Raw genomic sequence first — 25,312 nt, forward strand, 5'->3', positions numbered from 1 at the left:
AGGAGTCACTGCGTGAGCCAGCGAAGAGCTGGCAGTGCAGCAGATTCCCAAGGATCTCCACAGGGCTAAGAACACCACGTGGAAGGACCATGACAAGAAAGTAACACATTCCTGCAGCTCCTTCCACTCTCAATGTCCAGCTGAAATGTAAACCCATGACAGGTGTGACCTACCACAGCCTTATCCCAGATGATGGACATCCTCTCCTCGGTGCCATTGGTTCCTTCAGGGATCAGGGTGAAGTTGTCCTTCCCAACAGCTTTCTGAGCAGTGTTGAAGGTGCAGTGGGCACTGCCAGTCACTTGGAGGTCTCCACTGGAAGAAAAACAAAAGGTATTCAAGATATTTTACGGTAACAGGAATGCTCCTGAAGGTAAAACAGCTTTTTGCTTGTTGGCAGCAACATCCCTTTTATCACCCATTTCCTCGTGATGAATCACATGTTGTTTGAACACAGAAAGCTCCACTCACCAGGACAGTAGTGAGTTGAGAAAATCAGGAGTGGTCGGGTCAGGACTCAGTGGTGGAGATGTAACAAAAGCTGCTGCCTTTGCCCAGTTCTTGCTCCAGTAATGGGATCCATCGGTGCCCAGGCTGGCTGTGATGGGCTCTCCATACACCACGGTGCCTGTGGGACAGGGACACACATAAACCTTCTGTGAACGCCAAGGAATGTGCACTTCCAGCCTGGCTTCCTGGCAGAAAGCATCTCCTGGGAAAGGACACATGCTGCAGGGCTGCCTGATGCTTCCTCTGAAGCACTAAATAAAGATATTGCTACTGACCAGAGCTGGGAGCAGCAAAACAACCCTTTACACAACTGCAGAGGTTGGCACTGATTAATTGGTCTTGAAATGGTTACTGTAAAGATTCATTTTATTGCTTATATTCATTTTATTATTTATTTATCCTGAGCCAAGAACTTTGGAAGAACCTGAGAGCAACTGCAAGGGAGTGAGGAGATCCAGTCTGATCTAGAAGAGATGTGCAAGAAAAAGGATTTTAAAAAGAGTTTTTATAAATTATAGTTTGAATAAAGACCTTCTAACAAGGCCAGGTTTCTTGGAGTAGGGTCTATGCATAGACCAGGTGAGAGAAAACTCCTAGCAGGAAAGTTTTTCCACATACAAAGAAAACCCATCACAGGGGAAATATCAGAGTTCCTGGTTCACAAATGCAATGCAAGGGAACTCTGTGATCCCCCCAAGGCACACAGCAAATCTGTGGCAGAACTGGGAAATGGAACTGCATCTCCTGACTCTGTCCAGTGCGCTCACCACCAGTGCATCCTTCCTCCTCATTAACATTTTTGGAGCCACATGAAGGAACAGCAGATCCTTAAGGCCAGGATACTCTGCAAGCTGGAATGTACCAGCACCATCTGCACACCAAGCACATGCTGCAACTTCAAAAGCAGCACAAGCTGGCAGTCCCAGGGATCTGCTTACCAAATGCAACCTCACCAAAATCTGCTCTGTGCCCACCCATCTGCCTCCCCAAGCACTTCACGGGTTTGGATCTGCCTACCAAAGATGTGGGCAGCCGAGATGCCAACCCTAAATATTTCTGTCAGGAAAGATGGGCAGAGGGACGACCAGAGCTGGTCAGCAGGGTCTCACACCTCACCATGCAGAATGAAAACACAGAATATTTCTTTCACTATACTGCCAGAGCTACTGTTACATCTCTGGGGGCTCAAGACAGCTGGAAAGAGCCTCCTAGCTGAGGCAGGATGATGATTAACTGGCTCCATGCTGCTCCCAGGACCCTGCTGACGCAGGAGGTCCAGGAACAGCCTTTGCTAGAGAGCTTCCAGGAGCAAAAGAAGAAGCTCCCTGACATCACTGGCCCCAAATAGGGTTCTGAAAACAAAACAAGGCCAAACACATGCTGGCTGTTAATGGGAGGCCTCTTGTGGTCCAGCACACTGGCAATATTGTTCTGCAGGGAGTGATGTTTTCAGGCCCCAATCTGCCAGCGATGGAGTCTGCAGGGAATCTCCTCCATACAAAAGCCACTGGGAACATCTGGCTTTATATAATGTCTGTTCTTTGCCATTTAGCAAGTCAATCCTTGGATTGATTGTTTTTGCCTTGGATAGTCTTTGGTTATATTTCCTCTATTGTTTGGGAGGGCAAGACCAGTGCGTGTGGCCCTTCTGGGTTACTGCACAGCACTGAACTTGAGTTATTTGAATAAAAGGAACAGAGGATGGGGCACTGTTTATACCCCAAATTCTCTTTATAAGGAGAAAACACATTTTGAATGAAAACTGCATGTTTTGGCTCACTCAGGAGGTTGAGTGAAGCGATCCCTGTTGATCATTCATCTGGGACAATCCCAGCACCTTTCACAGGCAGGGTAACATCCACACAAGCCAAGTTGTGCTTTATGGCTTTCTGTGATCCAGGTGTGTGGTCCCTCATCCCAAAGCCCCACTCCACTTTCAACTGGTTGTCTCAGGACACTGAGTGCAGCAAGAAGATGTTTCTATTGATGCTCCACCTTTGTGGGGCACATGCCTTCAATATTTTTATCTGGAAAAGAGAAGAGAGACTTCCCTGGCTCTCAGGATACAACTGCACTACGACATCAAGTTCTTTCCTGGGGGGATGCAGCATGCAGCCACATTACTGCCACATTTGGTCAATGCATCTTCCTTCAGAATGATCCCCTCTGATGGAGCTGGGAGAGGAAGATTCATTCCAAACAGCTTGAGCTGCTTTCACAGACAGCCTTGAAAATCAGTCCTCCTCACCAATTCCTTTCACAGGAATCACGGGACCAAAATACTCCCGGAGCTGATGCACAAACACCAATCTGTTTGCTGGAAATCAGCTCCTCTCACATCAAACACCCAGATGGAAAGTGATGTCATTTGTATACCCATCCAGGCTTATTTAGGCTGCAGAAAATTAAATCCAAGCCTTGTGAGGAAAGAAGGGGGTAAATCATCCCTCCTGGTTACTCACCCAACCAGAGCAGCTTTAAATAGAAGTGAAAGGTTTAGTCACAGGATAAAGCAGCAGACAGCACTCACTCTGTGGGCAATCCTGACTCCTTGAGGGCCAGGCAACAGGGGAAGGGCTTGGGGGAAGCTCCTGCATCCCTCAGAGCAGTTCAGCTCCCTCACAAGCCTCAGTCAGAGAGGAGACATGACAGCAGCATCCACAGGGGGTCTGAGTCTTGCTTCTTGCAGCATCCCCAAGCAGAGTTATTAGAGGCAGTCACAATTCCCAAACCTAACCCAGCCTGCTGATTCTCATCCCTGCGTGGATGTCAGGCTATGAGTTACACCACATGAAAAGCCGATTCCACAAACAAGAAGTACAGCCCAACAGCTACAACTGGTGAGCTTTTTTGGCTACTCCAGCTAAATACAACAGAGCTTGTGAGTCAAGAACTCCAGCAGGAATCACTGCTGACCCCAGGAAGCGCAGCAGAATGCAACAAGGGAAAACCACAGCAGCTGGAAGGAGGACCCAGTTGCAGCCTCTGGGGGAATTCACCACATGGAGAGAGCATAGAATGACTCTGTGATATCATGAAGGCACATGGCTTGGTGGGGGAGGATGAGTGTGAATAGACAAGCTCAGGACTGAGCAGAACAAGCAGCTCCTGGCTCTGACCCAACCACTGAATCCTCATGTGCTGGAAATGAAAAAGAAACCTTTCCTGTAGGGATGAAGCTGATGTTGGCAGAGGTGCATGAGCTAAGGAGGAAATAACTTACCCTTTTTCCTGGCTTGAGCAATGACATCAGCAGCACTTTTGCTCATCACCTTGGTGATGTACAGGGGGCAGTTGGTCTGGTTGGCAATGGTTATTGCCCGGTTCACAGCCTCTGCCTCCACCTGAGAAACAGAGGCGGCAGGTCAGGGACACCCAACAGCACCCCACTCATCCTCACAAGTCACACACCCTGCTCTCCCAGAAAACAAGGAGTGACAAAGTATTTCCCACCTCTGTGCCTGAAAAGGCACAGTGTAATCACAGCAGTTAAATGACATCAAGCTGCAGTTCCCTCTCATTACTACCTTTTCTCCCAGGCCACTTCAGAGCCCCTCTGCCTGTACTAAAACAACACTCCAAGTGCCCAGGGTCAGAATGATCAAGCCCCTTCTTTAACCTACAAAAAAATAAGCAACTAAATGTTGACTCAACAGACCTGCTCCTGCTCCAGCCCACGCAGAAGGGAGATGCTGTACCACATACTCTGGTAAACCACATTTGCAAACAAGCATCCTAAATTGTACTCTCCACTACAATCTCTGGCTTGGGATCTGAGAGAGTGTGAACCACCCCATAAATCAACTGCTCTTCCTTGCATGTGTACAGAGAATTAACCTCAGCCAAACTGAGGGTCATGTTGTAACTGCAGCCTCAGGGCATCACTCTGACTTTATGGATCACACATCCCAATCAAAGGATCCAGGGACAGATTGAGCAGCTGGGTGATGCTCACTGTGCCTGCTGCCAGCAATGCCACAGACATTTTCCAAGTGAGCAACAGAGGAAACAAACCCAGAGCAATCCCCCACCAGATTCCCCAATGCAACAGGCTCCCAGAACCTCTTCCATGGACTCTGGTGGCATTGACACACACTTAGCACTTGTGATAATCTGCCCTGCAGTGACTGATCACAGCCCAAGTGCCTCAAATCATCATCACCTGCCCCAGAATACATTGCCCAGGCAGGTTGCAGGAATGTGTCCCATTCCTGGCAGTCTCCAAGGCCAGGCTGGATGGGGCTCGGAGCATCCTGGAATAGTGGAAGGTGTCCCTGCCCATGGCAGGAGTGGGGTTGAGTGGGCTTTGAGGTCCTTTCCAACCCAAATCACTCTGGGATTCTGTCACTGCTGGCTCTCAACACTGTGCTTGGAGGAAAAGAACCACCAGCTTAGGGAACCATGGCCAGGCTGATGTCCAAGTGTCCTGAACAGCTCGACTCATGCCAGCAATGCCACCACTTGCACTCATGCCGTGTGTGCAGCCAGAATGCCCCAGGAAAACAACAGCCAGGAGTTTTTACAGAAAACCAGCCCCCCAGAGTCAGCAGGGTGGTTACAGCCCCAGCAGGGGATGCTCACAAGGGGGTATTTTCTCGCCCAGATGCCCCAGACACACGGGAAAGGCTGTGACGGAGGGTTTTGTTCCAGGATGTTGGACCCAAAGCGTCACAGCCAGCAGCACTCACAAAGGCTGAAAGGAAGAGCCAAGAAAAGCCCGTTGTCCCTCCTGAGAGACAAGGGGAGGACTCAGACAGGCCAGAGCTTCCAGGCCATGGCCTCCCTTTGCAAACTCCCCACTAGAGCGGGTCTGTGCACAGCTCTGCCTCTGCAGCACCTGGGAACCACATTTCCACTCCGTGCCTCCGTTTCCCACCAGGCAAAGCAGAGATGAAACAACACACACCTCCAGACTTTTGGGCAGAGGGCATTTGAGCAACTGTGAAGCAGCAGGAGAGTATTTTCTGAACAAGGCTGCTGAATTCCTGCCTTGTGCCCAGATGCTATGGTGACAGGCATATAACAATAACCCAACAAGTAGTCCAAAGCAGAATGTTTGCAATTACCAGGATGCATTAGAAGCCCTAGCACAGCAGTTCTCTTGGAAAAAAAAAAAAAAAAAACAAAACAAACCAAAAAAGAAGACAGACATTTCCTGGAGCATTACAACTGCTTGTACTTCCAGCATTTTTGTGGCTGAAATAAAAACAAAAAAAATGATGGACTGCTTGAAAAGTCATCACAGAATGAACTGAGCTGTGAGGGGGAGAGTTTTCCAGAAAGTGATGGGTGAGGCTGACTTGGGATGGTGCTGTCTTAACTCAGGCCCTGTTTTGTGGCTGGAATAATGTGCTGAACACTGAGGTGAGCAAAGCTAAACCCCTGAGTCAGCAGTGAAACTTAAGCCTCAATTTGAGCCTCCTGCCAGCCTGGGAATTCAGATGTGTGTACTCCAAGACACAAGTGCATGTGGCCAGCCCCTGAATGCTTCACTCTGATATATTCTACCAGAAATGAGTAGGAGTTTTGAGTTAATAAATGTTTTAGATTTGCTCAGCAAGTCCTGCTGGTTTGCTGTAGATGGAGCACTGAATGACAGAGCTGTCCAGTCAGATGCCAACCATCCTTAGGATGGGCTTTGCATTTCCTGAAGGACAGCAGGAAAACCAATTCTAGTGTCAACCGCACCCCAGAGAGACACAACAAACATCCCCTTCACTGAAGTCAACAGGAATTAGGGATCTGCTGCCACCCTTGGAAACTGGCCTCTTTCAGCAGCCAGCCCAAGGGGAGCTGGATGTTTTTAAAGCAGAGTCACTCCCGCGCTGCAGAGAGGGGGAGGAGGGAAGCAGATGACATCGTTTCCTGCTCTGCTTCCTATGACTTTCAAGGCGGAGAATGTTGGACCAAATGCTTCCCAAGCCTGGGCAGAGCACAGCTGAGTTCAGCTGCACAGAGGCCGCCCCATTTGACATCAGGGAGAGGCTTCACTGAGCCTCATCTGCAGCAGCCACGCGTCCTCAGGCTGCCTCTCTCCTCCCTGCACTGAGGTAGAGCACAGTCCTGCACAGACTAACAATCCATCCATGCCTGGGAGCCACACAACTCACACTTTAAAGCTCCTGCTCCATGAAGGATGAGCTCTTAAACAGCCAGACACAACTTGGCTGGTTTGATGTCCAGATCCTTTAAGGTAAGAGCAGCATTCCCTTGAACGCAACACAAATTGAACTCCGTGAAGTGTCACACCAGCATCTGTTCCCAAAAAAAAAATGTTGGCAGGCCAAAAAATATGTTTAAAAAAATCACAAATTGGATGACTGACTGGAAAGCTCAGTGCAAAGTGCTCACAATTTCAGGAAGCAAAAGATTCCAGCTCTGGGAGCCACACACAGATTCTGTGTTAATTCACTTACAAGTGGAGCTTGTTGTTTTTTTTCTCTAGGCAACAGAATGATTTATGTTCCCACTGAACTGCCTCTGGATGCTGTTTGTCAGAATCCAGGGGAGGAAATGCAGAGTGAGCATGAGGAGCATGTGTGGATGATCTCACAGCCCCAGCTCCCAGCTGCCACATCTGGAAGGCAGCAAAGCCCCAGGATGTTGGAGGAACAAAAAGAGCTGCTTGCACAGAACAGATGAACCCCACAAACCTGGAATGCCATGGTGAGGTGTCCGGCTTAGAGACAGTGAAGGACTGTGAGTGAAGAATGCAATGGGAAACAACCTCAAAGGAAAAGTTTTAAGACTCTTTAAAACTTCTGGGATTTATTTCAAAGGCTTAGAGGGACTGGAGTGCTCATCCCTGGAGAAATCCATGGGGAAATATGAAGGGTAACTATAATAAAGTGCTGCGCTAAGGCCTGAGCATGACCTCCTCTCTCTGGTACATATTTTCTGTGCCTCCAGCAAACCACTTCATCCATTGCTGTAAAAAAACCCACACCATTGGTAAAATTTCATCAAAATATCAAATATCACAGTAATGGAAGCTATGGAAGTACATAAAACAATGTTAAGATTTGGGCATATATTTAAAAATTCTGCTGATTCACTGGAAGTCTGACAAAATAATGACCAAGAGAGAAGCCCAAGACACCAGACTTAGAAAGGACAATAGTAGAATTCCACCAACATAACTCCAAATGCATAAAAATCCTGTTTCCAGCCACATTCATCCCAACACGAAGCATTTAATGGAGAGATATTACGAAATTGGGGAGGGTTTAAATGCAAAGGCAGGGGAGTTCTCACCTCTTCAGGTCTGCTCAACACATGCCCTTCAGGGCCTGTGATCCCCAGCTCCAGGATCCTTTGCTGCTCCTAAGGCAGAGAAGAAAAAAGAGCATGGATGAGATTTAAAGCAACAGGGAATTTTTCTTGCAGTACACACAGCTATTGGAAAGGGGCATGAGTGAGATCCTGAGCATCTGTGCTGGCTAAAAATCACATGGGGCTTTGCATAAGGGCCCTGCAAGAAAGTCCTGTCCAACTCCCCTTGCTGAGAATAACCAGAGCTCACAAAACCTTGCTGATTTGTTCACAGGAGGTCAAGGAAACATTTTATTTGGATTCTCTTCACACTGGGCTCATAGCCCCTCGACTTTCAGCACTCATTTGTGTCTATAAAATCATCTTTAAGATGTGGCAAAATGATAACTCGTGGAAAAAATCATCCTGCAACTGGGCTCAAGGACTGGAGCGGGCTCTTGCCCAGTCAAAGAACACAGAAATCCTCTGGGTGCTTGAGACACAGTGTACCAAATGAGCTGGAGATAAGATTAAATTGAATACATTATTAACATTTCTCCCTTGCTGCTGTTTGAAGGATAAACAGATCCCAAACATCAGCACCCCATGTACTGTATGAAGCTACATCCCTTCCCACTCCCCCTCTTCTTATGCCCTGCAGAACAATTTGTTCCCCACAGTGACAGTCACACCCAGCTTTTCACTTTTGGGGAGAGAGGCAGAGATGCCCAATATCCATCCCAAACTGTAAGCTGCCACAAAAACCTATTTTATCAGTGTCAAAGGGGTTAAAAACTGCTGCACAGCCCCACTCACACCCTTGGTACAACCATGCACAGACTCACAGAATTTCTAGGTTGGAAGAGACCTTTAAGATCATCGAGTCCAACCCATGTTCTAACACCTCAAGTAGATCATGGCACCAAGCACCATATCCAGTCTTTTTTTAAATACATTGAGGGATGGTGACTCCACCACCTCCGTGGGTGGATGATTCCTGTATTTCACCATTCTTTCTGTAAAAAACTTCCTCCTTAATTCTAGCCTGTATCTCCCTTGGCACAATTTAGACTGTGTCCTCTTGTTCTGTCTGTTGTTGCCCGGAGAAAGAGACCGACCCCAGCTCAGCACAGGCACCCTTCAGGAAGCTGAAGAGAGTGATAAGGTCACCCCTGAGTCTCCTTTTCTCCAGGCTGAACAACCCCAGCTCCCACCCAAGCTTTTGCCATGCTCTCAAAAGCTTGGGTGGCTCTGAGTTTGCAAAGGAGGAGCCGGAATTTAAACCCCTCCCAGCATTTGAAGGCAATAACTCGGAGAATAAACAGGCCATACCTCAGCAATGATGTCACCGTTCTCAGCATGCACTTGGGCCGTGGCGCCAATGTCCCGGATCACACTCAGGACCTCGTAAATCTGGGGGACAGAGAACACACATCACACCAGGAACACACCTGCTGGGGAGGCCACAACCCAGATCCACAGAGAAAACACAATTTTGCAGAGGAGAAAAGAGAAAGACAAGCACTAAGCAATATAAAATGTGGTTTGCTGGAGAGAAGCAAATCATTTTCATGCCTATCACTGGATTTCCCAATTCTACAGCTGGATGCTGCTAATGTGGCAAAGAAGGATTTATCCAGTGGCAGGTTTGGAGTACGGGAGGAAGAAACAGCAACAACTCAAGCCCCACAGCTGGATGATTTTAAAGGACTTGCAGAGTTGTACCTGTTTGATGTCTCATTTACTGGTGCCTGGCACGAAAAACATCCCTTATATCTGAGTGCTGGGGGCATGTTCTCCATGGAAATCCAGTGTCTGGAGGTAGGAGCAGTATGATTTCCCACTCCAGCAGCCACTCTGAGAGGGCTCAGGTCCAGTAACCCCCAACTGGCGCCATCAATGTTCCCTCATCAAAATGTTTCCAGAGCCCTCAGAGATAACTCACACACCAACACTCCCAGGCATTCCTCTCCTCCCACGCCCTCAGAAACATAAACTGCTCCTCTGAACAGCTAAATGTGCCCAAATGTGCCCACCAGAACAGCAAACAGGAGAGCAATTAATTCCTTTCTAAGGTCCCAGTGATTCTACCACCAAAAAAACACCTCTGGATCAGGATCAGTTTTAGCTTCTAAACAGAATAATTATAATTAGCCCAGAGATCTCCCTGTCCTGCCCTGTGCAGAGGCATAAAGCAGCAATTCAAAGAACTGCCACTGCTTCTACCCCAAAGAGCTGGGAAAAAACCTCCAACCTCTCAAAACGAGTTTTACCATTGCTTCCCTCAGCCAGGCCTTTCAGGGTTTGCTGTTGGTTAGGTTTTATTTTTAATTAAAAATATAATCTTCACAGCAGAGCTATGGGTGGTGTTGCCAATCTTAGGTATTGTTACACACATAAAGATTGGAACCAGGATAGAGTGTCAGATCCCAGGATATCTTAACTTATAACTTAAACACTAATTTGTGACAAATTAAACACAAAGCTTCCTTCCTACCTGAGAATCACTGAGCTGAAAGCGATCTTTGAAGGCCATGTACACCAAGAAGGAATTCACACCTTGGGGAAAGAGAGCACATTGCAGTAAAGCCATGGACTACAATCTCTAAATCAGCCGCCAGCAATAATTCCATAAATTCACTCATAATTCCATAGGAGGTTGAGTAACAAAATAAAAGCAAAACTGTATCTCACCCAAAATCAGAGACTGGGCCTGCATGGCTGATCCCCCTCACCCTCCAGAGAGAACAATGGGAAATCTGTGTCTGTGACGTGTCCAAACGGACCCTGACTGATCCTAAGCTGGCTTTTCCTCCACAGCCTTTAGCACATGGGGGAAGCTCCCATTATGGCATAAAATGCTGGGTTTTCAAACTACAATCAGGATGGAAAATTACTCCAGCCTGAGGATGAAATGCCAAGGGTAAATAAAGAGGGGGAAAACCTATGAGGTCGTTTTACTCAGCTCTTCACTTTTAGCATCCAGAGCTGGATTGGTCCTCCTGGGGCTCTTATTTCCCTTGTTTACAGCACTTTAATGGCTGTAGGTGTCATCAAGGGCACTGATGGACCCTTCACTGGACACAGGAGCTGCTCTGCATGGGAAAAGCAGGAGATTCACCTCAGGAAAATCAGTGCTGCAACACCAGTGTGCCCCAACCCCTGAGCCCTCTGCAATCCCAACTGCCCAAACCTTCTCAAGGAGCCAGAATGGGCCTAAAACAGCTTCATTGGGATATAAAAGGAAAATACTGCATGAGAGACAGCCCTAAATAATAGGGGATCCTGAAAAACAAGGAGGGGCAAGGCTTCCCTGGCTTACCATGATCTTTAACCAGAGCTTCCATCTCCTCCTGGACACCTTTATGCCACTCAGTGATGTCCACGTGCAGGGAGTAGTCACAGCAGGATTTGCTGTCTGCCCACTCTCGCCACTGGTCGAACGCCGTCAGCAAACTGGTCCCAGGCTCGGGCACCACGTGGTCAACTGGGAATGACAACCAAAGCACTGGTAAATTGCTGGTGCAGTGCGGGAACTCAGCACATCGCTCCGGACCAAGACAACCCTTGGGGGGGCTCGGAAATCCTGGAATGTTGCCAGGAGTGCTTGGTGGTTGGATTTTGACCCTGCACGGGATGTGCCACCTGTTTGAGGGCAAGAGAATAACTTGGGGATAAATGATGTAAGAATTAAAGTATTCACAGGGTGGAAATACATATTTTAGGATTTTGGTACAGGGGGGCTATGGAGACAAGATGGAGGAATCGGGGCGTGTCTTGTCCTTTCTTCTTCTTGTCATCCACTTTCTGTGGTGATGTTGGCACTGTGGGATTGGTCCATGGTGAAGGTGCATTTGCTGATATGGGTGAAAGGTATTGGGAAATAAAGGTAAATATGATGTATGTAGTTTTTAGTATAAAAATAGACAACCGCCCAGTGGGAGGTCAGAGTGCCCTTGGCTGCCTTGCTGGTCAGACCTCTGTCAGGCTGGAAGAAAATTTTGTAGATAAGAAATAATGAACAATATCAAAGACTGAAAATCTGAAGAGTCCAGACTTGTCCTTTGGAGCATGGGCTGTCCCAAGGCCATCCCAAGCGTGACCGGGCAGAGACAAAAGGCCGGACCGGTCAGTGCAGAAGCTTTCCTGGGTGCCCAGGACAGCAAGCACAGCTGTGCAGAGGCTGCTGCAAAATCAACGCATCCTCTTTCCCCTTAAAGTGTTTCTAAGTTTGCAATTTCTCAGTGGTTTCTAGAGAATGCAGCACGGAAGTCGATTATGGAGCAGCAGCTGAAGGAAAATGAGTTGTTATTACAACCTGTTTACTACAGCTGTTGGTGTTACACATCCCAACCAGGAGCACCTTCCAGAGGACTGGAGGAAGCAGGACCAACAATTTGTGGTTGGAGAGATCTCTCTGACATTGAGAAGGTCCTGCTGCCTCTGGCACCTGCCTAGTTTGATCCTCACACCAAATCCAGCAGCAACTGGATTCACAGGCAGCTGCAGCTGCAGGACAGCCTCAGTGGGTGATACAAGGGACCTGGATCCGAAGGCTCAGTGCTCCTGGCTTTTACTTGAGCACATGGAGTCTCTGAGTTCTTCAAAAGACACAGTGAAATAAAAAAAAAAAGCAAGTCAGCATCTCCAATACTGAACTGTGAGAACAGGAAAAGCCTGTGTGATTTTGGGGTCACAAACTGGGAAGCATTGCTGGGAAGGAGGAGAGGGTCTGGCTTGAATCTACATTAAACCTCCAGAAAAATAAAAAGTTGTTTCAATTATCAGCAGAGAAATCCCAGCAGCTTTTTTTTTAACTTTATGGTGACGATCAGGGCTGCTCTAAGTCACAGCTGGGATGAGAGACAGAGCCCCTGGGATCCACTCTCCCCCAGGGCAGAACAAAGCTTTGCTTTGCCCCCACACAGACACAGCAGCCAAGATTTACTGGTTTTGCACCACCTAAGGAACCAGATTCACACTGGGAAAGGCAGCCCAGCTCTCCTGAAGTCAGCAGAGACCTCTCAGCTGCCTGAGCTGTGCACACACTGCACAAAGCCAAGAGCTCACCCAGAACAGAACAACACCCCTGCGGCAAAACGCTGCCCACCCTCTCCCCTTTGCAAAGGGAGACAGCTTGGAATATTTCTGCTTTCCAAGAGGCTCTTCCCCTGGAAGCAATCACACCAAGGCAAGGACATGATATGCACATCCTTACTGCCTTGGCAGCCGCAGCTTTCATCAGCCCAGGGCTGCAGGAGTGGCTGGGGGTCTCTTTGTTCCCCCAGCACCCATCATAGAAATCTGTGCTATGAGTGAAAACTTGGAAATTTGCCTCTTGTCTGGCACCACACCAAAGATGTGCTTTTCACCACCACTGCAAAAAGCAGCCCAAATATAAGCAGACAACAAACAGACCTGTTTTTTAAAAAATCGTCCAATTTCTGTTCCATGATCTGACCACCCCGGTGGTCAGAAACCTTCCACTGACTTCCAGCCTGAATTGTTTCTTGGCCAGTCCAGAGCCCTTGTTGCTCTGTCAAAGTTAATCTTTAGCTTAAGTAGAATGAACAACAAGGAGAAAAATAACATTCCTTTTGCTTTTCCAATGGGATGTGGAGAAAGACCAGGTTTACACAAATGTCTAATTAAAAAAAAAAGTCCATTTAATCTCTAACACATCACAGGAATAAATCCATCTCCACTTGAGACTAAAGGTGCCCTCAGAGTTCTATCAGCCCCAAGATGATGGATGGGCTGTGGGCATTGGGAAATCATGCCTGAAGGCACCAAGGGGTTAACACAGAGTCCCCAAAGCCCAGGACTGAGCCCCTGGGAATGCTCTGGAGCTCCCAGGAATGACTGTGTTGTCAGGGATCACAGCTTTATCACCACCTCACTTCATGCACTGCCCAAGGATGACAAATGGGATTTTTTGGAGGCAGTGGAACCAGGGGTAAGGGAGCTCTGTCAGCTCTCTGACAAAGCCAAACCACAGCTGGTCGCAATAAGAGTCAGGCATGGAAGTGCTGGTGCAAGTGTGCAGGGAAGTCAGCCCCAGGGGCTGGGAACATCTCCTGTGGCAGCACCCCACAGCTCCCTGACAGCCAAAGCACTCCCCTGCCCCTTCAAAACACAGCACACTTTGTCTCCACAGCAGCTCTGCCAGGCAAACACCAGTGAACAACCACTTCCCCACATCCACATGGAAGAGCTCAGCAGGAAAGCAGCCTGAGAGGTCAGGGACAGCCTTTGCACCCTGGGACTGAACTGGTCTGGAGAGGCTCAGGGGGAGGTGCCAGCAGAGCACACCAAGAGACAGTCACGGCGACAGGGACATCCCTGCAGAGGGGCCCAAGAGCTGGGGTCCTGTGTCCCGTACCTGACCCTGCGGCAGGATGGAAGCTGTGCTGCCACAGAGCAGTGGATGCTGCACAAAAGGCATGGAGAAAGTGGATGTAGTACCACGTCCTGGTCTGGAGGCAATTCAGACACAAATGGCAGTCTCCTTGACTTTTCCATCCTCTGTGCAATGAAAGGGGCCAAACACTGTCCAACATGATACAACAGAAATAACCAGAGTTCTACAAAGAATAAAACAAAATGTGGATCATCACTGGTGGGATGTGGTCTTTGGGTGGTCACCAGCTGCAAATGAAATCTTTAATAAGTTGTGTCATCCCATTGTAATTTTGTTAACATTAGTTGGGATAAACTTAGGATTATCTATTATATTGCTAATTTTGAACTGAGAATTTTGAAATGGAGAAAGTGGATGTAACACCATATCCTGGTCTGGAGGCAATTCAGACACAAATGGCAGTCTCCTTGATTTTTCCATCCTCTGTGCAATGAAAGGGGCCAAACACATTGCAAGATCATGGCCTACATCCCCCCATGCAAGGGTGGGCTTTGGGGGAGACCAAATAAGTAAAAATGAGCCCAGATCCAGGAAAGGAGAGTAGTCAAGGTTGGCTCTTTTCCTGCTCTTGAAAGGACTGAGCTCTGAAACTGCTTCTGCCTGCTGAGATGGCCAGATGGAAATGCAGCTCAGAGAAGCTTCTTCTAGCCCTCAGGCACAACTCAAGAGCTCAGAGTAAAACAAAAAGCTTTTTCTTTCAGGTCCCTGTGCTCCAGAGCAGCACAAGAAACTGGTGGAGGCTCCATCCCACCCCGTTCCCACAGCCCCAGGCTTCCAGGCTGACCCCTGGGGATGATCTGTCCCAGGACCATGGACACGAGGGCTGACCCAGCCCAGCTCACAGCAAATCTCCCTCCTGGAGAATTCCTAGGAGGTTTCCCATGGGAAAGGCAGTGCTGTCCTGACCCCACAATGCTCCTTCTCCCTGGGATCCCACCCCACTGCCCCATCTTTCCTTCCATGGCTTCGGGAACCAGGAATGTTCAATCCCTGGGTGACCCCACGCCTGCAGGGCACGCTTCAAACAAGCTGCAGTGACACAGGCTGCTGTCACCCCTTTATTCCCTCCACCACCACAGCCTTGATCTGCTGTGCTTCCCAGCCCAGATGTTTTCTTCCTGTTGTTGGTTTTTTCGCACTGCAAATGAATTCAGCTGCTTGAGGTCTGAGAAGGAAGTTGCCAGCTCTTTTTTAAACTAAAAGCTTGTTCCAAAAACAGGAAAAAAAAAAAAAAAAAACTGAGAAAAAAAAAAAAAAAAAAAACAAAAAAAAAAAAACAAAAAGAAAAGGAAAAGATAATGTAAGAATCCTTTAATCAGTGCTGAAATCTTCAAAGAAGAAATTAAATAGCTTTGTGGGCCTTGTAGTGGCTCCCTGAATCTGAGTGAAATTCAGGTCTAATCCAAATGTTTCTCTTTATTTAACATTTAAATGTTTCTCTTTATTTAATTCTCAGCAAGGCACAGGGCAAAGCCAAGCTCAGGGTTACACTGGTTTCTCAGCTAAGAGCAGAAAACATTCTGTAGATTATCTTTTAACCTTTTGAGCTGCAAAACCCAAAATGCAGCAGCCCAGGGCTGAGGGCAAACAAGGCTGTTACACCAGCAAAGGAACTTCTTTAAAAAAAAATGAGAAAAACCATTTTATACATTACAAATACTCTAATTTTTTCCTTATTAAACACTGACAGGATTCCAAAACACCTGGACAGTCTGTCTTTCTCCCAGACAACCCAAGTTCTAAGCTCCCTCTGAGGGCAGTGGGATTCGAGCACCTGTGGACACAACAAGCTCCAGCCCTAATCATTCCAGACTCTTAATTACCCTTCCCATTCCTGGTTTGGCTCTCCTGTCATTACACACAGGATTAAAAGGTGCACCTGCTCCTGCTGCCCAGTGTTCCAGCTCCCACCCACCACCAGCCAGGGCTGCTTCCCTGCCTGCCCTGCTCAGCTCAGGGGCCTTCGCTCCTCCTCCTCCTCCTCCTCCTCCTCGGGCAGATTAATGGGCTCAGGATTAAAGGCAGACAATGAGCTGAAGTGAGACAACGACACTGGGTGATCCACGTGGCTCCTCTGCACCAAAGCTGGCACCCAGCCATGCTGGAATATTCTGCATCTCATGGGCCAAACTGGTTAGATGCTGGTGGGGAGATAATCGGGTGTGAAATGAAAGGGAAAGGCAAAAACTTAGGGGAATGGATGAAATGCTCCAAGGATGGGGAAAATAAAGCAGCGTTGTTTTAACATAAGCATGGAAAAATCATGGGAAAAAAAGTTTAGAAGTGCTAGCAGCACTTTTATATAGAGTGCTAGCATCACCCATTATTAACACAATCTTATCATGCATTAACATAAAACCTGTACTAAAATCAGATCCCAGCACAATCCCATCCACACAAGTAATTTCAAAGTTCAGATCACTCCTACTGCTTTTTTGCACAATTCACAGAAACATGGAATACCCTGAGCTGGAAGGGACGTGCACAGATCAAGTCCAACAACTGATTCCAGAAAGAGCAGCCTAAAAGCTGAACCACAGTTCAGGCTGGCCTGAAACTCCTCCTTTGTGTTCATCCAGCTGCCCCAGACTTTAAAACCACTTCCACAGCCCACTGAAAATGGTGCCAATTTCAGCTTTAAATGGTGGCTTCAGGAAATGCTGCATCACATCTTGGTTCCCTTTTGGGGCTTTCTGCTCCTGAAGAGCTTTCCTGGAGCAGAGTGGAACCTGCACCCTGAGCAAGAAGCCAGATGGGCAAGAGGGATCCAGCACAGAAAGCTGGGGAATTACCCCACAGCCTGCAGGATACTCTGAGACCAGAGCCAGAAAAATTCCATATGATCTCTTTCTGGCACTTTGAATCTCTCTCAAATTAAAAAAAAAAAAAAAATGCAGATGAAGAGCAATGCCTTTATATTTTTGACCCCTTGCTAAACTCCAGAGAAATTATTGCTTCAGAGGGAGAGCTGGATCAAGCTCTTTGCCTTGCCTTGAAAACAGAACTCTGCTTCTGGGATGGATGTGCTCATGGGTGGGGATTAATGGATTTTATAGCTTCCTGGCATTGTGGCATGTGCATTTTTTTTTCTTTTTTGCATCCTGCCTCAGTTGAGCAAGCCTTGGCTTGCAAACAACCCGTTCCTGGAGCTTCTATTAATAGCCCATGCTTGCAGCTTTCCACTGGAAAGGATTTTTTTCAACTGGTTTAATTAAGTGTCATCCAAAGCATGCATGAAAATTTTCTGGGGCTTCAGCTCATGAATGCCACTATCAGGAGAAGAAAAACTGTTTGAAATGGACAATATAAACATGAATTAGGGTCAGATGTTACCAAAATTGTGTATGTAATAAAAACCATGTATTCAGGGTGGTTCCAGTTGCTATTACAGACTGCAGTTTTACACATTATTTCTTGCTCCTATCAGCATTAAATGTGCCTATTGTTTAAGAGGAGTTTATAAGGTGAAAATCCTTAACATTTAAGCTTAACTGTTAACAGGCAGATCTCTCCTACCCAAAACTTTAAATAGCAACTTGATCACTCTAAACACATCTGCCTTTTTAATACTACCTAATCCCCACAGCAACTGCGTGTGGTGAAATCTGGTGAATTTACTGAGTTGTACATTCTGTCACAAGCCATTTTATTGAGAGGCTGTAATTAAATTCAGCCCTGGTAATTGCACAGGTCCCTACTTAGAAGTCTGGAGTTGTCAGGCTGTGGCTGCAGGAATATTCTCCTGGCACTGATGTGAACTGGGAGTAATTCTGTGAAAGCAAGAGGAATAAAATCAGTCTCTGTGAACTGAAAGTCAGGCCCTTGACGGACGCACAGATTATATCATCATCATCACAGACCTTATTTCATCCAGAGGCTTCAAATTCTCAGCTGGTAAAATACCACAATTCCTTCTACCTTTTATGTGTCAAGGAATTGAGCTACCAAAAGCCGCCCCATCCAGTAACAAAGCCATTTTCAGCAGCAAAAATTCTGATTTAAGTATTAAACCCCAATTTCCAGCTAAGCAGCCCTGCACCCATCCAGAGACCACAACCCTTCTCTGAGCTCAAAAATCCCAAATAAAGCAATCCAGAAGAGCCTCACACCTCCTTTTTTTCTTATTCCATCCCAATTCTTCCTCTAAACCACATTCTGGGTCATGGGTTTGATCTGGGAAAAGGAAGGACAGCGACAAAATCACTTCAAAGGAAACTGCTCCATGGACCTGACGCACCTCAGCTAAAGAGAAATCAAATGAAGGATTTTCTTCACATCCTGGTTCCAGCAACCAGGTTTTCAGCTGTGTATTTGTGGGGATTTATTCCCACAATATTTTATTCTTGTTCCCTCCCCCCTGTCCCCCTTCCCCAAGAAAAGATACTGCAATAAGGAGATTACTCTGAAGAGCTACAGCCCTGCACAGAACAGCATTTATGGTACTAATACAACTACCCAAGGGCTGGTGTCCTGTACATGCCTGCCAAATTCATAGTAAAGGCAGCCTAAATGACATCACAAGTTGTTTTCTGTCAGTTCAGATCCAGTTTGTAAGACCTAATGTGGAGAAATCAGAAGCTGGACCAGGCTCAGAAGAATCAGACACATCCGTGCTCCACTGATTGCATTTTCAGACTGCAACATTCCTTTATTCCCTCACTGATGTCACACAGATATTTCACTTGCCCTTTTGGCTGATTACATCCAAAATACAATTGACAATCTCAGGCCAGCTGGACACAAACATAAAGAATTCACACAATTATTAATAACCCCCCAGCAGCTGGCATGGCAACATATGAAGGTCAGATCAAAAAAAAAGGCTCCATCTCTTCCCAGTACAGGTTTATTGTGCATTTATTGTATCTCAGGAGGTCAGCATGGCAGAGAAGGAGGGGAACCAAGTTCAAAAGAGACATGGAAGTGGTTCCAAGATTTATCACTTCTTTCAGGCATTACTCCACACTTGAAGGCCATGAAAAGAGCACACAGAGCTTCCAAGGCTTCCATATTAATTGCTCTGTAAACCTTGAGGGACTGAGATGGAAAAAAAACCTCGGTTTGTAGCCATGACTTTCAAGTCAAAACACAAGAATTAATAGCACATCCAAGGGGCAAGAGCTGATCAGACACAGGAGGACAAAAGACCACGTGCCATGAGCCAACTCTGTCCCTCTCAGGTCACTGGAGATGTGTGCTGCCCCTTGGGCTTTTTCCACTCGCTGGGAAGCTGGAACGGTTCTGGACTGGCATTATTCTCACCGAGTTTTGGATTCTCACCTTCATTTCATGGCCTGGGGCTGTTTCAGGGGCATTGGAGATGAAGACAAACATGTTTTTACAATGGAAATTTGTAGCGGTTCTGAGAGGGCTTTGTGTGTTTGGCATTAGAAAAGTTGGCTTTTTACCCCCAAAAAATAAACTAAATGTGAAGAGCTCTGATTCTACACAAGCACTTTTTTATTAATACAGCTTGTATTAATACAGGAGAAAAGAAAAACCCTGTATTTGTCAAATAAACATCTCCCGTGCCTGGATGAGAACCAGACACTTCCTCTCCTCGTGACTGCAACAAGGTGACATCCTGTTCCAAGGAGGAAGCTGTCACCCACCACTGCCAAACCACAGCCACTTCTGCTCCAACACCAGCAGTCCCCATCCTGCTCCCACTCAAACTGCTCTCACACAGCTGCAGGCAGGGCAGAGCACTGACTGAGACCCGAATGTTTATGGAGAAATCCTGCTGGGAGGTGCAGCAGAACCTGGTTTCCACCAATGGACAGGGATCAAGCAGCACATCCGTCCCTCACACAGCCATTTCCTGACCACACCTGCCCATCTGCAGGTGTTCTCTCCACTCTGTGGCGCTGATATTGCCTGAAAATTAGCTCTGGTGCTTGCTGAAATCATTAACCTGTGGGAGGCCCTAACAAGATTATCCCCAGTTTAAACAGAGACTCCTGTGGCACGTTCCCCAAGCCCTGAACCTCCTCCTCCAGCTCTGAGCCAGCCCAGCCCAGCCTCACAAGCTGTCTGGGGTCCTCCTAGACTTGTGAAGAGCCCAAGGTTTGGGGCACAAAGCATCACTCCTGAGCTGCCCACCCAAAGAGAGACACCCACCCTGTGGCAAACTGGTTTGGGAAACTGCTACACACAAGATCTAACTTTTGTTTTATCCATGCACCAAGTCTTTAGGGGCAACTGTTGCTTTCTACACCAAGGCTTTATTTTCTGTCTCAAATGTGGTATTAGAAGGAAATTATTTACTGTAAGGGTGGGAGGTCTTGGCACAGGTTGTCCAGAAAAGCTGTGGCTGCCCCATTCCTGTCCAAGGCCAGGCTGGACAGAGGTTGGAGCAACCTGGGACAGTGGGAGGAGTCTCTGCCCATGGCAGGGGGTGGGACTGGATGGGCTTTAAAGTCCCTTCCAACCCAAACATTCTGGGATTCCATGAACAGCTGGAATTGCCCCTGGATCTGGGTGGGATGGCTCAGTGCAAGGTGCTCCACTCAGCTGCCACCTTCCCCTGTATGACAATGTTTGCATTGCAGCAGGACTGACTGGTTCAGAGCCCTCAGCTGTGGTCCTGGTTCCATGGCCCAATTCTGCCTCTAGGAACACATTGCACACCCACATTTTACTACAAAATCTTTCCAAAACTTTTTCCATTCACAGTGGAAAGTCTCCGCCCATCAGGCTGAAAAGTCCTTTGTAGCCCATCAGCAGCTGAACTCTTCTCTTGGGACACTGATACTAATCCTCAGAAATCTTATCTGAAGTAAAGAAAAGCCTGCTGGAAAGTATCATTAACTGACAGCCACTCTGGAATGAGATTTTTTTGAAGCAATATTGGAATATTTGAACAGAGAATCCTGTGACAGTCCCTGGCTGCTGAACCGGCCTTGCCTGGCTTTTCAAGGAGTCTGCAATCTCACCAGGGCCACGAAGAGCCCAAATTTGAGGGCACAAACCACTCAGGGCGCTGCAGATTAGGAACTTCCCCTTCCCTGCACCAACTCAGTGCTGTGCAATAATTTGGGAAAGTTCTCCAGGAACTCCTTCCCCAGTTCCTGCTGCTTGGAGGCTGTGCAAGGGAATTTCATTCATATGTAAAACACCACCATCAATCCCCCAGACCCAAAAATATCCACGCTGTACATATGTAGCTGCTTCTAGGGACAAAAGCAGTGTGGTGGAAACACACTTGGACAAATGGGAAGGGAAGCTTCCAAAAGCTGAGCCCTTTTAGGTGGGCTCTGAAAACCAACCAAAGCATCTCCCAGCTCACATTTGCATGTGAAAGCTACAAGTTCCTTCTTTTACCTACATAGGAAGCCAAAAGCACTCTCCTCTGGATCTGCAGGTATCAAGTGGGAGGGATAGGGATTATCTCCTTACTTCCAGGGTTGCCCACACCAGCTTCTCAGGTACCTCTTCACAAAAATAATCACTTTTTACTTATGATATGAGGCTCTAGGTGAGCTTAATGAATTTGAATTAAAACCACAACCCCTCAGCAACAAAGCCACCTCCCATTACAGACAGCCAGCAACCAGCATGAAGAAATGGAATGATATTCCCATTGTCACAGAGGAGGCCCCAACACCAACTGCAGGGTATCAGGGAAGAAAAGAGTTCTCCCAGAAGCCATAACTTGTAAATGTCCATCCCTGCATTCCTTGCAAATGCACAGGGCTTCCGTGGGAGTGAGGGCTGTGAAAAGATGCAGGCCCAGCCCCAAGCTGCTAACAACTGGCAGTTCCTGAGGGTGATTAAAGAGTGCCAGACAGGAGGAGCTCATTTGTATTCCTCAAACAATTCTTCCTCTCACCAGAAAGATTAAAAAAAAAAAAAAATAAATCCAGTTTCTAAGAAACAGATGGGATCTACAAACTCTAAAGGCACTGGGGCTGAAGGGAAGAGGGGAAAAAAGGCTCTGCTGATCAAAGACATCAAATCCCACTCCACAGGCAGCATTCCAAATCCATCCCAAGTGGGGAATCCTGCAGTTGGTTACAGCCTTTGCTTCTTTCAGGCTCCACTTGCTTCCTTCCCATGGCACACAGAGCTCATTTCCAGTGTGGAGAGCTGAAAGGTCCTGCCTGACCAGGGCATTTTCTGCTTAGTCAGGCTCACAGGAAGGCAAAAGTAGCCAAGGTGTTGAACACTGGTGGGGAGGCAAAAATTCCCTGCCCACAAAAACAGGCCAAGAAAAGAGCTGGGGGCACCACTTCCTGCTGCTGCCTTGAAGGCCTTGGCAAGACTTGAAGGTGATTAGGACACTTGAAGGTGATTAGGACACTTTAGCTAGCAAGGTTTAACACACATGCCCTGAAAACCTATCACAAGCAGCTAATGATGTTAAAAGAAGCAAGGTGGATAATTACATTTTATTTTTTAAGATTTTTTTTCCATCCACACCAGACCTGGAGGAGCCAACTTTCACACCAGCCCCCATGAGAACATCACGTACATTTCCCATGGATGTAAGCAGCTGGGTGAGACACAGCCCACCAGAGACACCCACCAGCTCTTCACTCCTGTGTCATCTCTAAGGCCTGCATCTTGGGCTTGACAGCAGTGGACAAAGAAAGCAAGATTTGGGGATTTTTGGGACTTTTCACAAGGGCATGTAGTCATAGGACAAATGGGGTGGCCTTAAGCAGAAGGGGGCAGGTTTAAATGACATATTAGAAAGAAATCCTTTATTCTAAGGGTGGTGAGGCCCCGGCTCAGGTTCCCCATCCCTGGAAGTGTTTAAGGACAGACTGGACAGCGCTTGGAACCATCCGGGTGGTGGAAGGTACCCTGCCCGTGGCAAGGGGTGGGACAAGATGATCTTTAAGGTCCCTTCCAACCCAAACCATTCAGTGATTCTGTAAGAAAAGCACTTCAAAGCAGCTCTTCAAGCAAAAGAACTCTTCCCTATGCAGTGGGAAAGCAGCATCATTGATCCCCACCATTAAATGGAATAAGAGGGACAAAGTGCTATTGCATCAACAGACAACACAGGTTAATTTCTCCTGAGATAAATCCCTCTTTTTGGATGCATGAAAAAAATCTGAGTCAGTCACACCTGCACTGTCAGAACTGCTGCCACTCCAGCCCTTGTGTGTTCCAAACTAAACCAAGCTCCAGCACGTGTGGAATTGATTCCATTCCATCCCCTCCTTCCTGCACAGGGAGAGGCTGGAGCACAATGGGTCAAAACAAACAGAGAAAGGGACCTCTCACCTGCTCCTTAAAAAAAATCAGTGCTACCAAGAGGCAGAAGGATGGAGAGGAGAAAGGGGCAGGATGCCCAGCAGCTCTGGGGATGGAAAAGATGGAAAACAGGGAAAAATCTCCTGACTGACTCAAAAACAAGCCAGGCTAGACTGCACAGAGGTTTCACAGGACTCCAGCCCAACATCAGGGCGAATGATTTCACCCTTCAGCACTGAGGGGGAATGACGGCCCAGCTGAGTGTGTGACACCAGAGTTAAACACCTCACCACACCACAGGTCTCTTGCACCACGCCAGACACAGCCAAAGGGCCCCTGAGTCCCTGTGTGCTCCCACGGGAGCTCGTTCCCCACAGCACAGAGAGGTGGCAAACAACAGCTATGGCCCAAAGGGTCACAAAACGCCCCCTCAGCACACACAGAAACACATCACACATCTGATCTGCACAGCTGCTTCCTCCTGTGCTCTCTGGCAAGGGACATCAAGGACTTGGCACATCTCCATAAGCCCCCACTGGAATCCCCCCCAGGACAATGGGGATCCCATCCAGCACTGCTGGGATGCTGGGAACAGAGCAAGCCCTGGACAGAGGCTGCACAATCCCTGCAGGCAGAGCCTAATGGACTTAGAGGGGTTTAAAAGCTCGGCAAGAGAAGCTCACACCAGGGAACTGCCCAGCTCTGCTTACAGCCCCACTTTCTCATTAAGGACTTTAAGCCTGCCCTGAATGAAAAGTACAAACACAGCAGCAGGAAGCTGGGAGCTGGTGAAGCAAAGAGATTTAGGGTGAATCAGGGCCAAGGCTGGTTTTGGGGGTGTAAAAAGGACCAAGGGGAGCTGGAGAGAGGACGGACAGGGCAGGAGGGACTCTGCACCTCTGTGTGGGGATGTCATTATTCCAGTCACAGAGAGAAAGGATTCTTACTCATAGAAATCTCCTATAACGTGTAGACATTTTCACTATGTTTCTGGAGAGTTAAACATTTCTTTGGGGCAGAAGAAGCGCTGCCAGAAACGAGTTCCAGAGCTAGGGCAGCCCATCTGCAGGGCTGGTCCCAGGGCACAGTTCCTCTTTCATCCCTAGGTGCAAAGAGAAACAAAACTGGGGCTGGTGCCTGTGGAACAATGCAGTGCTGTGTACACACAGCCAGGGACCTGGGGAGACACTGCAGCTCTGTGGTCGCTGCTCTTGGATGCAAAACATTCGGTTTTATAATTCCAGCTCAGCCATGAGTCCCTGCCTGACCACTGCTGTCAGCCCCTTCTGTCTCTGCTTCCCTCCTCTTCCTCTCACCATTTAGACTCTAGAGCAGCACAGGACTAACCCTAATAACACCAAATAAATGCACCCAGTCAGGCAGAATAGAATTTAATCTCCACTGGAGGGTTTAAATACCAACCCACACCCTCATCCTGTCTAAACCCCACTTTAAGCTGAGACTGTCACAGAGTCTGATCTCCTTTGGGGCATTCTCTGTCCCACTTAGATCAAAACTCAAAAGGTGAGGAATCATTCCTGACTAGGAACATCTCCTTCCAGCAAGGTGGTGATCTTCAGAATGACCTGGGAGACCTGGTGTCACCTCACATTGAGTTGGATTGTGGCTGGGCAGCCCAAACCCCTGCCTTGCGACCCACAGGAGCTCTTTAATCCAGGGTCAGGAATTGGGGAGCCAACAGCAGCCCATGTGAGGCCCTCCTTCATTTCCTGAAGTTCCCAAGATACACAGGCTCCCCTCCCCAGCCTTCCCTCCCCATGTCATTAGGATAACTGCTGCTTGAGTTCAAAAGGCTCTTGGCTTCCAAGCCACCAGCCCAGAAAAAGCTATAATTTCTCTCACTGTAATTTCCCTCTATGATTATAACAGTGGTTGACTGAGTCAAGAGAGGCAATGTCAGCAAGA

At 47.7% G+C, this 25,312-nt stretch overlaps 1 protein-coding gene across 2 annotated transcripts in view; it reads right to left on the reverse strand.

Moving 5' to 3' along the window:
* The window catches only part of DPYSL2 (dihydropyrimidinase like 2), a 54,833-nt gene that overhangs the window by 10,025 nt on the left and 19,496 nt on the right, over positions 1–25,312 (reverse strand). For both annotated transcript variants that reach the window (XM_063175213.1, XM_063175214.1), the window contains exons 4-10: positions 11,084–11,248; positions 10,259–10,320; positions 9,094–9,174; positions 7,765–7,833; positions 3,734–3,854; positions 472–628; positions 174–315 (exon numbers count right to left, since the gene is read on the reverse strand). In XM_063175213.1, coding sequence (XP_063031283.1) covers positions 174–315; positions 472–628; positions 3,734–3,854; positions 7,765–7,833; positions 9,094–9,174; positions 10,259–10,320; positions 11,084–11,248 — 797 coding nt within the window. The remainder of the gene's footprint in view (positions 1–173; positions 316–471; positions 629–3,733; positions 3,855–7,764; positions 7,834–9,093; positions 9,175–10,258; positions 10,321–11,083; positions 11,249–25,312) is intronic.

The sequence above is a fragment of the Melospiza melodia genome, chromosome 23 (assembly GCF_035770615.1).
Source record: "Melospiza melodia melodia isolate bMelMel2 chromosome 23, bMelMel2.pri, whole genome shotgun sequence".
In the NCBI taxonomy this organism is placed as follows: domain Eukaryota; kingdom Metazoa; phylum Chordata; class Aves; order Passeriformes; family Passerellidae; genus Melospiza; species Melospiza melodia.